Source organism: Cervus canadensis, chromosome 5, assembly GCF_019320065.1.
Source record: "Cervus canadensis isolate Bull #8, Minnesota chromosome 5, ASM1932006v1, whole genome shotgun sequence".
Classification (NCBI taxonomy): domain Eukaryota; kingdom Metazoa; phylum Chordata; class Mammalia; order Artiodactyla; family Cervidae; genus Cervus; species Cervus canadensis.
In genome coordinates, this window is record NC_057390.1 from 26,561,329 (window position 1) to 26,576,809 (window position 15,481).

The window sequence follows — 15,481 nt, forward strand, 5'->3', positions numbered from 1 at the left end:
AGTTGTGGGATACATGCTTCCTTGTTTGCAGGCATGTGGGATCTTCCTGGACCAGGGGTCAAACTGGTGTCCCTTGCTTTGCAAGGCCGATTCTTAATCACTGGACCACCATGGAAGCCCCATTTACTCCATTTAAGCCTCATAATTCTCTGGGAGGTACTGTTAGCCCCACTGACAAAGGAGGAGGTTGAAACTCAGAGAGGCAGAGAGATTTGCTGAAGGTTTCACAGTGAGCAAGTGGCAAAAGCAGGGCTGGAAATGAGATTTTCTGAGCCCCCCAAGTCCAGCGTTCTTGCCCTGATATGACAGCTGTTCTTACTTCGCCCCAATTATCGAGCTGTGGGAAAACTTGAAGCAATGTGTGTGTGAGGAGGGGGCCGCAGGAGCCCTTCCATGGCCTCTGCATTGCTTTGCTGCAGGCCCATCGCACCGGGCCCAGACAGAGTGCTCCCAGCAGCCTCAGGCTCCTCATTTTTCAACTGAGATTCTTTCATTCCTTTGCCCCTGCCCCCTTGCCTCCCTACCAAACACAGGAACGACCCCAGGAATAAAATGCAAGTGCTCCACCAACACAAAGCAAAGGTTAGAAATCGAATGCCACTCCTCCCGAAGCCAGGAAATTCCAGAGACGGGTTCTCATGGCAAGGGGACTTCAAGTTACATATTTTGCAGTCTGGCTAACCAGTTGTACTTTTCAGTGTGAGGCTTAAGACAGGGTCTGCCTGTGCCACGAGGGTGCCTCCGGGGCTCTCAGACCCATATTAGATTGCACGCAGGCTGTACTGTGGATTAGCTGTGAGATTTGCAAATGTATAGTTTACAATGTGGTAAGAGCCTTGTGGCCCCAGGAGCAAGCTCTGAGAGTGGTTACTGTGGCCTTGCTGGTGTTGGGGGGATTTGCCCCTCAAACCTCAAGGCTGCATTAGCATAGTTGGGGCCTACGGAGCTCCCCTGCTGTAAGAAGCAGTCTACACTTTATTTGAAGTGATTTTCATGAGTCCTCCCTCTTGCCACGCAACCTGATGTGTGTCTCTGGGTAAAACCCTGAGTGCCTCTCAAGTTCAGATAAGCCAGGATGCCCAAGGTTTTGGAATCGGAAGACTGGTCTCTATTGGAAGTAGTTTCCTAATCAGGTGTGCGCTAAAGATCAGGTCCTGTGGCCCATTTCCCCCTGCCTGTGTGTCCCCAGGGAACAATGCACTTGTTTTAAATGCCTTCAGCTGAGTACCTACAGTCCGCTGCCCTCTGGCTCTGAGGTAGGGCCTGGAAAGTTCTCTAGCCCAAGGCAAGTCACAAGGAGGAGACTTATCCCAGCCTGGAGAACAGCAGTGGGGAAACCCCAAGCTTTTCTGCAGAAGTCACCCTAGATTAGAAGCTAGAGAGGTCTGTATCCCTTCCCTGAATTGGCCCTGGCCCCCATAGAGCAAGCCCGGGCTCCATGTGTCACTTCTGGGGTCTGTGTTTCAGCAATGGAAGCTGAACCCGAGAATTGGCTGTTTGATTTGGGCATCTTTGTTGCTTTCCTTCTGCACACATTTCTTCTTTCCAGACCTCTCCCCTATTTCCCTGTGACCTTCTGTGCCTGGCAGGTCCTAGTCGCCTTCCAGGCGAGCCTGCCTTAGACCCTATCTCCCTCTGGAGCTCTCTCCCTCCCATCATCTAGCTCCACTTCCTCAGGCCTTTTGCCAGACTTCCTTCCAGTGAGCTGTCACTCACAAAAAGACCTGATAAAAGTGAGTAATAAAGATGGAAGTTATTGTGTTCTATATCTGAAAAACATACCAACAAATACTCTCTCAACTCTCACATTAGCCTATGACCTTCTCTCTGGATGATGGAAATAAATATCTATCTTTCAGACAAGTCAAGAGACCTACCCCAGATCAGGAAACTAAGAAGGGATAGGATTTGAATCTAAGTCTTCTGATCCCTAATACCCCATACCCTTTCCTTTAGGAGCTGCTGCCTTCTCACCACTGCCCTGCCAGAGGTTCGTAACTTGTTACTTATCCTAGTGGGACTTGTGTTTTAGGAGCCGGCACTTCTGCTAGATGGTAAGCCAGCATCAGAATGAGGCTGGTGGGAGGACCCTTCTGACTCTCTTCCAAGCAGACCTCAGAGCAGACGGCTCCCACTTGACCTGCTCAAGAGAGAAATGATCTGTGCTCAGGCAAAGAGCTTCTGAGGGCTCTCCTCTGCCAAATTCTAAAAGGCAAAGCCAGGGAGAGTAGACATTACTGGAAGTACCATTCTGAATGACAGGCTGACACTGTGGGGCCCACAGGCTCCCCTCCTCGTTCTCCCCTCTAGGCAGAGAGCCCTCTCTCAGAGACTCTGGTTGAGGTTATAAAACTGGTCCTGTTGGCTGTGAGCTTCATTCCTAACTGTGAAGCTGGTAACACTCCTCCCCTAGTCCCCTAGAAAGTTTTGATTCTCCTTTTCTTGTTGTCTTTCTTCTTTCCCCTCTCTTATTAAATATTTGTTGCATGAATAAATGAATGAATGCTGCTCTATACCTGTGCTCTTGAAACCAAGTCACCCAGACAACTTATCCTTATAGATGGAGCCTGAGGAGTTTAAGAGGTTACCTTGTACTGGAGCAAAGCTCAATTGAAAAAAAAAAAAAAAAGAGTTATTAATGTAATCCATAAGGTCCTTAGCTGAAGAAGATAACTCACCAGGAGTCACTTTAGTTTACAAGCAAATGCATTCAGATGACAATGATGCTGGCTCCCTTCTACATTATTGGACTAGATGGTTGCCCATCTGGTGTAACTGGAGAGGGACTAGAATAGCGCTTCTTCCCAGCCTGTCTCAAAGCCTGGGAGTCTACTGTTAGAGATACATTACTTTTGAAGTTATAAGAGCCTCTTAAAACTCCTTGCAGTTGACAAACTTTGTCAATAACTCAGTATATGGTTGGTATGACTCTAAATATTCTGATAATGCATCTCTATGGTTGGGGTTGCATAAAGATAGCATCATTATCCTAATCAAATTAAAGAAAATCTACACATGATGAAATTCACATGCTTCTTATTTTCTGAAACTGAAGGCACTTGGCTGACTCTGATTCTGCCTTCCCTTTTCTTCCCTCTTCCTCTTCTGTCTTCTATATTAGGAGATGGACTCAGCAGCACCTTCTGCTTTTTGGGGTCTCCAGCAGGGCAAAGTCATGTCTATGGAACCCAGACCCAAAGCTTAGAAAGGGAGGGTGTATGAGGAGGAAATGGTGCTGGAGAGCAGAAGGATGGGAAGACAAGGAGGCAAGCAAAGAATAGGACAGGAGAGTGGTAAAGAAAGGTGCTTCCGATAGGGAGAGGAAAGAGAACTATGCACCCATCTCATACAGGAAGCAGATTCTTGTTGAGGCTCAGGGTCTAATCTGTCCCCTGGACACCTCCTATTCCAGTTCATTTTGGGGCCAGAAATCCTCCCTTCAGGGATGAGCTGTTTGGTAACTTGACAGCTCTTCAGCAAACCTCACCGGTAAGCCTGGGGCTGGTTTCCTGTACTCTGCTTGGAACTGCCTGTTTGTGGTCATCTTCTGTTCCTCTAATTGAAGGTCAGACAGTGAGGCAGAAAGGCTGTGTAGACCCAGCCTCTCATATTGATGCTTTGTTCACACCTTCGTTGGCATCTTCACAATCAGAACAAAAAAGTTCTAGAAAGAACGAAATGTGTGGCTTGGTTGAGTCTGATCAAGTTGCTCAGTCGGACTGTCTACCCCAAGTGCAGGATGCTGGGGATGGAGACAGGAAGTTCAACATTGACCCGCTGGTATATCTCCTTCTTCGCAGAATCTAGCTCACAAGTCTCCATCTCCCGGTCATCATTCAGAGATCTGGATGTGAACTGGGGAGCGGGTCCTGGGGGCATGATGTTCACTGCTTCTGGAAGACCAGGCTAATGAGCAGATGTTGCTTTGCCCACTTTCTTTTCTGAAGCAAATATGTGCGTAGATGTTGGGTATTTGGAAACCAGCCCTGACCCTATGTCCTCAGATGTCCACTCGTCGTCCTGGGCTGTGTTTTCTAAAGCGTTGGTTCTCCGGTGCTAATGGGAGTTTCAGTCTCCATAGATGACCTGCCGTGGGCAAAGCCTGCCTCACCCTTTGAACCTCTGCTGGGGCTTCTGGGCTACAGGCTTGGGAAGAGAATTCACCATCCTATTTGACTCTGGCTTCCATTGGGGTATTCATGGTCCCAAGGGGCTCTTTCCTCTCAGCCCCCAGAGCATCTTATTCTACCTCCTTTAGAACTGTGAAAACACTCACTAAAACTCAGGAGAAGACTTCCACCTTTAGCTTCTCCTATGGAGCCAGAGGTTTATAACTTAACTTCCACCCCCAAAGTACTAAAAAAAACCTACTATACGTTAACATAAATAATACTTCTATGAAAAATAACTACAGATTGAGAAACAACAACCAGAAACCTAGTGAGAAACTCAGCATTATGTTCCATTTTTGAAAATCTTTTTAAAGTTAGTTTGAATCTCACATGTATTTCTGCCTCCAGTCTGTTGTGATGTCATATAGTCTGTGATAAACTCTGATATACACTTGTCAGAGAATAAGAATGAATAAAACAGCAAATAATGTCTTCATAGTGTTATGAAAATAGTTTCAACTTATGAACTGCATTAAGAACTACTGCTTTACAACATCAGCGTTTATAGGTTTCTCAGTATCAACTGCCTTCTCTTACACAGGTGCGGGAGTGCACGCACACACACACGTGCTTGCACACACTTGTCTGTCTAGTGTTTCTGTTTTGGTAATGTCACAGTGTTCTTGGGATAGCTGAAAAATATGCATAGGGAGTTAGCATCCTGCATGGCTAACTAGTGATAGAACAGAGTGTGGGGCTCCACGTTAGAGCCACAAAACCTCAGCTTTGGATCCTGGCTCTGTCACTGATACATTATGACCTGGGGATGTTATATAACATTTTCAAAGCCTTTGTTTCTCTGTCTGTAAAAGGGAACAAGAATTTCCCTTCATAGAATTGTTGGGAGGGTTAAGGACACACACACACATGTATATAAGGCAACAGGTGAGAGAACAGGTGTCCAATCCACATCAGTTATGATTGTCATCCTGGCTGTTATTATTCAATAATGATGTGAGCTCCATGAGTCTTGGGACTTCGTTCACTACTCTAACTCCAGGCTTGCAGCGAGTGCTCCAGAAATATGAAGGCATGACATTTGACACAAGGTCAGCTTCCTTCAGAACCTTTTAGCCTGACTCAGTAATGCGTATGAGAGAAGAACAGGCGGTCCCTACCCCTGGGAGCTCTTGGCTTAATTAGAGGGGAGAATAAAGACTCACATTTGAGAAACAGAGCAGTAAGCACAGGTGTGTGATGAAGAGTCAAAATGAGCAGAGCTGCCAGTATCGCTGCAGTGGCTCACGGATGGGAACTGCAAACACCTACTATGGGGACGGTTGTCGGCTCTAAGGTCTGTTTGCAGGCTGCTACTATTGTTCCAATCTCTCCAGCAGTTCGCCTGCAAACCACGCAGTAGGGAGGAGACGAGCAGGTAGCCCTCAAAGATAACTACCATCACGCCTTCCTCTGTACATGGTTCTCCTCCCATTAAGAGGTTTACTTCCTCTGGGCTGGCCTCAAGACTTACTTTGAACAATGGAAGGCCATGGAGATGGTATTCTGGCACTTCCAAATGCAAGTCTTCTTAAGGCAGATTCTGCTTCCTTCCTCTGGGAAGCCAGCGACCACATGAGAAGTTTGGCCATCCTAAAACCACCCTGCTGGGAGCAACGGCCACAAGGAAAAGCACCAAGGTACCAGACCTATGCATGAAGCCTACCATGATCTGCCAGCAGCTATGTGAGTGACCGCAGTTGATATTACATGGAGCAGAACTACCTGGCTGAATCCAGCTAAATCGCAGAGTCATGAAAGGAAAGTGTTAGTCACTCAATTGTGTCTGACTCTTTGCAACCCCAAGGACTGTAGCCCACCAGGCTTCTCTGTCCATGGAATTATCCAGGCGGGAGTACTGGAGTGGGTTGCCATTTCCTACTCCAGGTGATCTTCCCGACCCGATGCAAGAGTATCTTGCATCTCCTGCATTGGCAGGCAGATTCTTTACCACTAACGCCACCTGGGAAAACAAGGTGTAATGAGAAATAATAAATTGTCATCTTAAACCATCATGTTTTGGAGAGCTTGGTCACAGTAATAGAAAACTGAAGCAGAAGGGCAGGGGATGGGCAAGAAGAAGAAAGGTGGCAGAGTTACAGTGCTCATAAACCTCTGGGTCTGGTAGATGGCACTCTTCCCCTCCAACCTCTGCGCACAGAGCAGGTAAAGAGATTAGACATACCTTAGCATAGGTGTGTCTGGATTTGAACTTATATCCTCAAAGGAAATTTCATAAACTATTGTCAAGTAGGAAAACTGTTTAGGAAACAGCAGAGCTGCTAGGATAGACATGCCCAAAGCTCACTACTAGTAAATGTGCTTATTTCTCCTGAGGGTAATTGCCACTATTAGGAGTTTTCTCTTGAATATTTTTATTTTGCATTCTACTTCGATTGTTGTTTTTCAGTCTCTACGTCTCATCCAACTCTTTGTGACCCCGTGGACTGCAGAACACCAGGCTCCTCTGTCCTATTCTGTCTCCTGGAGTTTGTTCCAATTCATGTCCATTGAGTCGGTGATGGTATCTAACCATCCCATCCTCTGCTGCCCCCTTCTCCTTTTGCCTTCATTCTTTCCCAGCATCAGGGTCTTTTCCAATGAGTTGGCTCTTTACATCAAGTGTCCGAAGTATTGGAGCTTCAGCTTCAGCATCAGTCCTTCCAATGACTGTTCAGGGTTGATTTCCCTTAGGACTGACTGGTTTGATCTCCTTGCTGTTCAAGGGACCCAGGAGTCTTCTTCAGCATCACAATTCAAAAGCATCAATTCTTCTACTTTGATTGAAGTGAAGTCACTCAGTTGTGTCCGACTCTTTATGACCCCATGAACTGCAGCCTGCACCAGGCTTCTCCATCCGTGGGATTTTCCAGGCAAGAATACTGGAGTCGGTTGCCATTTCCTCCTCCAGGGGATCTTCCCGACCCAGGGATCGAATCCGGGTCTCCCGCATTGCAGGCAGACGCTTTACCCTCTGAGCCAGCAGGGAAGTTACTTTGATTGGGACTACCTAATTCTTGCCGCCAGATCTTTGCTCACGTTTTCCCCATTCTTTAGACTGCTCTTTCCCTTTTTCTCTTCCAGTTGAACCCAAGCATCCTTTAACATCCCACCTGGCCCATCAGCTCCATTGCAGGACTGCTCTAACTCCAGCTGGTCACACCCTCCCATGAAGGCGCAGAGGTTCTGTTGTATGTCACATGCATTTTGCCACTTAGAATCCAAGAACACTGGTGGTGTGAGCTAACTGGACCTCAGAAGTGGAGCCCAGGATAGGAGCCTGGAACTCAGGGTAAGTGACTTGCCTAAGGTTTTGTAGTTCAGTGAAACATGCAACACTGACAATGCAGCTCTACGGTTTTGGTAACCCAAGTTTACCAAACATCCAAGTTAAAATGGAACTGAACCAGAACCGCTGAGAACTGGCAGTTGCAAAATAGGTTTATTCAGAGGCAGTTCGGTAGATGCACAGCATCTTGAAGAGCCAGGGGCAGATCCAGAAAATGTCGAAGAAGAGAAGCCCTGGTTGGAGACCCTGCCTGAGAAGGGAGGTCGAAGGAGAAAGAAGGTGGCAGGGTCCTTCAGCCATCAAGTGATGCAGAAGCAAGTTACAAGACTGCCAACTTGCGGGACCAGACTGAGGTGAGAAAAAAGTATTTGAGTCATTTGCATAAAGCCTGTGAAAACTGTGTACAAGGGTCATGTTTTCTGGAACACTGACATTTGGGACCATACGTTGGCCTTGGTGCCAAGAAGTGTTTCTATACCTATTGCAAGAGCTTTAAAAAGTTAATCATTCTGTGGTGGGAAAATGCTGTTCCTTTATTTGTATAGTGTGTTATTCTGCAATTAGTGGAAAACACGGTGAAGTGAATCACCCTGCTTTCCCATCCTTGTTAAATCCGGTTGTGTTTGGAAGAGCCAGTAGACTTGCAAGCAGTGAGCATTTTAAAAAGCAGCTCACTGAATTATTTCAAAACAATTCCCTTTTCTCTGAATGGAGTCAGTTGATACTAAACACAACATAACTGGCTGGTGTGGGAGGAATGGGAAATGGCAGGAATATGATTGCCAGCAAGAGCTGACTCGCTGAGGATAGTGTGAGACCCAGGCATTGCTTTAAGCACATTGTCTCAGTGAACATCCTGTCCCATGAGGTAGTACTGCTGTTTACAGGTGAGGAAGTAAGGCCTGGAGCAGTTCAGAAGCTTGCCCAGAAGTGCTGGGATGATAATACAGGTCTGTCTGACCCCAGTGCAGCTGAAGATGGACTGCCAGAGACAACGGCGTGCAGATCTGAGATGGGACCACAAACAAGCCTTAAACCAAGAACAGTTTTGATGTGCTTACCATCAGGAAAGGATGGAAAATCTGCACGTTAGTGGCTATATCCCTTATTGGCCACCTGAGACTTCTTGCTTTTTCTGTTATTTGCATTTTCATGTGTTTTAACTCCCAAAGAAGGGGACTATCTAGTGGGTCTCTTGCCCCCTGTATGGTATGCTCCGAAGCCCATCAGTGAAAACATAACTGACTAACCTTGTCAGCTTCTGGCTCTACCCTCTCTGGAAATGAACGACAGTCAGACCCGTGTATTTTTAAAATGTGGTGAGCAAAGTTTGTAAACACTTGAATGGGGATTCTCTAAAATTCCCTTTCAGTAGAATGAATTTAACACTGCCCCTAATTTTAATGAAGTTCCCTTCATGCAGTCTTCAGGTTGATGTTTAAAAGTTTATGCTAGACTTTTTGCCAATGTTCCTTTTGCATTTAAATTGTCATACTATTAAGGTGATCAAAGTGTATATTCTGGCTATCAAAATACTATCTTGGGACTATCAGACTATCCTCAAAGTTGTTTTTTGCTTTAAAGAAAAAGATGCTCTAGAGTGTCCTTTAGATTTTTTTTGTTGGAATAACATATCGATGATACAACGCTGAAAATACAATCAGGAAGAAAAAAGAAAAGATGCACACATACACACAGGTTAATGCTAATCCACTACTGTGCACTTGGGAGCACTGAGCCGACCGGATCAGGGTCTAGAATGGTTGACAGGCTGTCAACATGTCGATGACTTTCTGATCTGATTCCATCTGTTACTCTTTCCCAGGATTCAGGAGAAAGGGCCATGTATTGCCCTTGCTTTAGTGATAACTAGAATATCTTCCCAGCTGGAGAAGAGAAAGTCTCCCTCAGTGAGATGCCACCTCGGAAGGCGAGGAGCTGTGCTGGATGCCCCTGGGCTCATGTGAGTAGGATTTAGTCTGAACATTGTATAGTCTCAGAGAGGGGAGAAAAAAAAGGTTTCCTGAGGGAGGCTCGGGCAGCAGTGGTGAATCAGCTATTGTTGTGTCGGACTTCAGGGAAGTCCAGCATTAGCAAGACCCCTGTTTTGTGCAAACTGATCAAATACAGATGTTTCCAAGGAGTTGACCTTATTCACCGTGACTTCACTGGAGATTGAATGGCGGACAGCCGGTCAGCAGTGGGGTGAAGGCATGTTTTGGCGAGAGGGTGTAAATGTATATACAATCGACAGGATGTGGATGACACAGGACAAACATCTCCTCTCTCGATAAATCCGTGTTTTATTTCCAGAAGGTTTTATACCAAGGAGATGTAATGAAAAATAAATATGGTTCTGGGCTTTGCTAGGTGTCTCTCGTGTATGTCACACTCTAAAAGAGATGACGGGGAAAATATTAAAAATGGGTTCAACCTTCCGTCTTCCTGAAATATCAGTTTTCATATAAAACTCATCAGCTGAGCTAAGTATTAGGCTTGATCAATGGCAGGAAACTAGGGGATCAAATGCTAATAAATCAGAAACAGATACCCCTTCTTGAGCAGAAAATATATCACAAAACTGAAAACAAGGAAATCATCCGATGATTTTTTTAAATGCATGTGCAAGGAGAAAATGAGCTTTTGGGGGCAGGGGGTGGGCTGCATCTTAAGCAGCAACAAAGAATAAGATTCTTAAACACTATAATCAGACTTTGAACACATGCAAAAGAAACAAGGAAGATCCTGATTTGGGTGAAGTCTGGATCCTGAGGCAAGATTTAAGTGTTTATATGGGTGTGCAGATATTAAGATGGGAAAGTGAACACATTAAAATCTTACTACTAATATTTTGCTAGATATTTTAATGTATTTTTTCTCTTCCAGAATTATATCTGCAGCCCTCACCCTTCTGTCTTTTAAAAATGTATTGTCTCACAATCCCATTCCCTTATTTCTTAGTCTTTTTTCCTTTTATTTTAATTTTGTGAAGACAATGTTTTATTGAAATAAAACAGATGTACAGAAAAATACACCAATCTTAAGTTCACAAACTTATTTGATAAATTTTCATAAAGTGGACACACCTGTATAACTAGCACCCAGCATAAGAAACAGAACATCACCAGGACCCCTAGAGGCACCTCCTGTTTTCCTGTTGCAAACAGAAATCACCGTCCTGACTTGTCATACTAGATTTGTGCTATCTGTTTTTGAGCTTTATATAAATGGATTCTTGGATGTAGTCCTACGTCTGCTTTTTTACTCTATGTTTGTGCAGTTCATCCATGGTGGTTTGTTGTCCACTTATTTATATTTTAAACTACATTATTTTTTTAATAATACACATACATTCATTTCATTAATGTAGTCTTGTAGGTATAGACACTTCTCTATTTCAGCACACTGACTAGCCTCAGTACTCAGAAGAAAGTTTAAAAGAGCAAACAACTCCTAGCGGAAATCACAAAGAATCTACTGATAAAATTCTAAATTGAGTTGTCGGTAATGAAAAGCACATTATGATCAACACCTTTGAAACATCCATATTTGCTTTCCACTTTTTTCTTAAAAATCGACATACAATTATTTTTTTCTTTTACCCAATTTAATCCAGAGAGTGTGGTCCTGCTGTCTGAATAGCAACTGTTTGCTTCTGTGAAAACAGAGCAAGCTAAATTAAATTAGAAAATTCTGGTATTCAGTAGGACCAAATTTCCCTTCCTTCCTACTTTGCCATTCCACAATCTATCACCTAGAGTAATTAAGACCAGGGAGGTATCATCTTCACTGGATTAACCTTAACTAAATTGTGCTCATTCAACATGTGCCCTTTTGATTAGTCCGAGCAGGGCCTGCTGTCTCAGATACACCCACCTTGTAATTCTACACACTTAATTAATTTCAGATGAATAGTGGAGGAGCTAAGCTAAATTCTCCGATTAATAAACTATAAGTCCTTATTGGATGTCAGAGTAGCTCAAGATTTTCATTCTTTCCTTATTTCTTTGCCCTGCAAAAGAGAGAGGAGATTGAAATGCACACACATAAAACACATGTGCACAGCGGCAACTGTGTGAGGTTGCTGAGCAGATCTCTGAGCAGTTTTGACACTGTAGAGGGCCAACCTTGAGAGAGAAAATACTGCAAGAATTCTTGGTAAAATAGATTATTTTTCTGCCAAGTGTGATTTTTAATGTCCTTTTTCTCGACCTTAGTCTTTAGTTTTTACTTGCACATATTTCCATATCTTCGTACAGACACAAAAATTCAATATTAATGCCACTAATTTTGTATTTTTAAATGCATTTCTCTGAAGCAAAATACTATTAATAGTCTGAGAACCCTTCTGAGAAATGGTTTGAAGTTATGTGTTGAATCATCAAATTTGACAGCTCTCAAAATATATAATCAAAATTTGCCCTCATGGGCATCTCTGACAGCAAAGAAAATTATTTCCTTAAAATAAAATAGATCCCAAGGATGTTTATATGCTATAATTTATCTCATATTAAAAGATGGCTAGAAAATTATATAAGATAGATTTATAGTCTTTCCTTCAACCCAGAAAATTTATGTGTCTAGTTATTAGTGACTTAAAAACTACCACTGATCTGCATAATTGTATATAAAGAGTTTCCCCAGTAGCTCTTATGTCCTATGAGTCAACTTAATGAGGTTAATTATATTCAGGGAATTTAAATTACTGATACTTAGGGAATATAGCCAACATAGCTGTTAGTTTCTTATGTTGGTATGCAAGGAATTCTAGTTACATAAGACAAAAATAATATCTCTTAATATAGCCTATTTTATGTTTAATTAAGCGGAGAGTTTTTTAACCTATTTTATATAGAAAATTGTTCAAGATACCATATACTCAACTCATTTATGTCTTTAGATAATGGAACAGTTCAGATTAGTTTCCTCCATTTAGTCTTTGTTCCAAAATTATTTAAAAAAAAAAAAACTTCAAGTAATTCTGTTAGTATTTTCCATAGTTTAGAAAATGTGTGAATTCTTGCACTCCACAACCACATCACAAATTCTCAAACTACTAAATATTCTTACAAGTTAAAATACTGTTCAATAATTTACCATTAAATGAGTGACAGCGTGTGGAAGATTTTACCAATTATTTTACTAATTGCTGATTTGTGAAAAGTGTCGAGCTGGTGGAGTCATTTGGTTAATTGAATGCAAATATTAAATAATTTTTGATTGATGACCTGCATGCTGATAGGTACATCATTTTTCAGGAGGCATCAGCTAAATACTTTATCAGGTTTGTGTTATTTCTTCCATCTGAGGCTGGGCACATGGGCATTTTCACTCATGTTGAAAAGTCTTATTCTCTCTGCCTTCCCTAAACCAGATCCTTTTTGACCTTTTAGAAAAGCACAAAAGCAAGTAATTTAAGTCAGCCCACACCTGCACCATCTTCCAAAATCTCATATGAATGCTTAGCACATCTCATTCCTGAGCAACTGAGGTGGCTGAGAAGGACAATTTATTCCCTCTAAAGAACAAAATACTGACATTGCAGTATGTCTTCTTTGAGGCTGCAGGAAAGTTGAAATATTTTTCAGGAAAGGGCAGCTAAGCTTGGCCCTGTGATTTAGATTTACTATACAAACCAATTATCTTTGAATGATGGAATTAGGTATTTACATAAGGGGACTTAGTTGTCTAGCCTGATTTTGTTCTGTTGTTTATGTTACACAATCGGAACCTATGGATTTTTATATTAGGAAAGTAACCGCGTTATCTTAGAATGTTAGCTATAGTAGTTGTTTAGCTAAATTCCGCACCTTAAAAAAAGTAATAGGAAAATTCTTTAGAACGTCTCGGAAAAATATAATAGTCGCATCACGTAGCGATTTAATCGCCATGTGTCTCGTACTCCTGTTGGCCTCTTTTAACAGGACCTCCATCAGCAAATTCAAGTTGTTGTTTTTTGCTTACAATTGGCCTTTCAGTTAGAACAAGTCCACAGAAAGGAATCAAAGTTTGGATCGTTTTTCGACTTCAGGTGCAGCTGTTCATCACTCTGTCTTTTAAGAGTAGCGCCCGTATCCGCACACCCTCGCTCGCTCGGTAAATGATTCTCTGCGCCAAGTAAGGTCGCTCTGGGCCAGTTCGAATTTCTGTGTCTTGACCCTCGGATGGTCGAATCTCCTTCGTCTTTTTCGTGCACATCTCTGAAAAAAAAAAAATTTTTTTTTTTTAAAGTTGGTGGTATTTCTACGCACGGACGGAAGGCAAGCGGGAGAGGCGGGTGCAGGTGCCGGCGGGCGGCGGCAGGGGCGCGGCGGGCTGGAGGCGGCGGCTGCGCGCGCCCGGGGCGGAGGCACGGAGGCTCTTTCCGGCGCCGGGGGCAGCGGGGACCCAGGCCCGGGGCGGCGTCCGCTCGGCGCACGTGGCGCTCGGCGCTGCGCAGCCGGAACGCGGAGGGTGGGGTGTCCGCGGGTAATTGCGGTTTCCCCCTGGAGCCCTCGGAGCTGCGCCCAGACGCGAGGGCGGGACGCCGGGGCCGGCGGGCGGCGCGGGTAACGCTCGCTGCCCCGGGGCTCGGCAGGCGGTTTCTGTGTGGAGTCCCGCCGAGCACGCCTGGCGGCCGAGGGATATCCGAAGGCGCTAAGGCACGGGGCGGAGAGCAGGCGCCGAAACATCTCGGATCCGCTGGAGGCCGACGGGAGGGCCGGGGCGACTGGCTAGGCAGCAAGGCCGCTCGGTGGAGGCCCTGCACCCGGCGGCCCGCCCCTCCGGACCTGCAGGTTTCCGAGGGGAGCCGCAGCCTCAGCGGCGGGGCGCGGGGGCTGTCGCGCTTAGGGCCGGGAGAGACCGGAAGGCTCGGGGCTAGGTGACTTTGGGGCGGGGGTTGGTGGGGGCCCGGCCTGGGCGCCTCGTCGGGTAGCGGAGTTGGGCTGCCACCAAATGGTCTGCAGCCCCGGCCCTGCCACCTCCTCGGCCACGGGATTGAACCCACGGAGACGGGCAAGGAAAGGCGAACGGGGATTTGTTCGGAGCCGCAGGGCTTGGATCGGAGAGCAAGACCCTAGGGCGAGGATGGCCGCGCGGGCTGGGAGCCCGGAGACCGGACGGCTCTAGTGAAGCCACCCAGACAGTGGGGGGGGTGGTTGTGAATAAATACGAAATCGGGCTCAGGGCGGACGAAACACCAAAGAAGGCGCGACGCTCGTTTTTTGTTTTTTTTTTTTAATTGTTTTCCCTTCTCCTCACTCCGTTTCCCCCGAAACCCTTTAGATCCGAGCGGTTTGCGGAAACCCGGCTGCCCGGCGCCTCCGGCTCGCACACGCTCCGAGCTCCCACGCCGCATCCCGCCCCAGGGAAGCGCCGCTCAATCCTGACCCCAACCTGGGGACCGATCTGAGCTTGACTTCTGCCTCTGCTCCGCCCGCAGTCTCGGAACCGCACACCGCGGCCAGCAGGCCAGGACGTCGCTTGCATCGCGCTGGGGTCGGGACCAGGACTACGTATTGCGCAGGATTTGGGGGGGGTGGGGGGCGTGGTAAGCAGGGGTGAAGATCCCGGCTCCCGGGTGTCGCCAGCGGGTCAGGCCCTAAGTGCATGCTTCGCGCCCCCGCTCTGCGGTGGAAGAGCGAGGCCTCCCCGGCCACCCAGGATCGCGGTTTCCCGAGCAAGGCCGGGCATTTGGGCCCTTGAGCGGCTTTTGCGAGGGTGGGTTATCCTCTAGCCACTTTAGGAAAGAAGCAATGAAGCCAAGGAAATAACGGGCTACACGGCACACACCATCCCAGCGATACCCTTAAACTCGAGGGCTCCATTCCCTTCGCGGTTGTTTGCGGGGCACCCCTTTCCTCTGGACACACTCCCCGCAGCGCACACGGCTGAAGCCATGTGCATCGGCCTGTGCGGGGTGGAGAGGCGGCCATCCTTGGGTCTCTTGCCTGTCACATCTGCACTTATTTAAAGCTCGGCTGGTGGTCCTTGCTCTCTGGAATGCCAATTGCGGGCCTGGCCGCCTACGACATTTGCATTG

At 45.9% G+C, this 15,481-nt stretch overlaps 1 protein-coding gene across 1 annotated transcript in view; it reads left to right on the forward strand.

Annotated features, from left to right (window-relative positions):
- LOC122442458 overlaps positions 1 to 15,481 on the forward strand; it is a 55,342-nt gene that overhangs the window by 34,785 nt on the left and 5,076 nt on the right. The window contains exons 2-4 of the mRNA XM_043470335.1: positions 13,839 to 14,234; positions 14,725 to 14,947; positions 15,109 to 15,159. Coding sequence (XP_043326270.1) covers positions 13,839 to 14,234; positions 14,725 to 14,947; positions 15,109 to 15,159 — 670 coding nt within the window. The remainder of the gene's footprint in view (positions 1 to 13,838; positions 14,235 to 14,724; positions 14,948 to 15,108; positions 15,160 to 15,481) is intronic.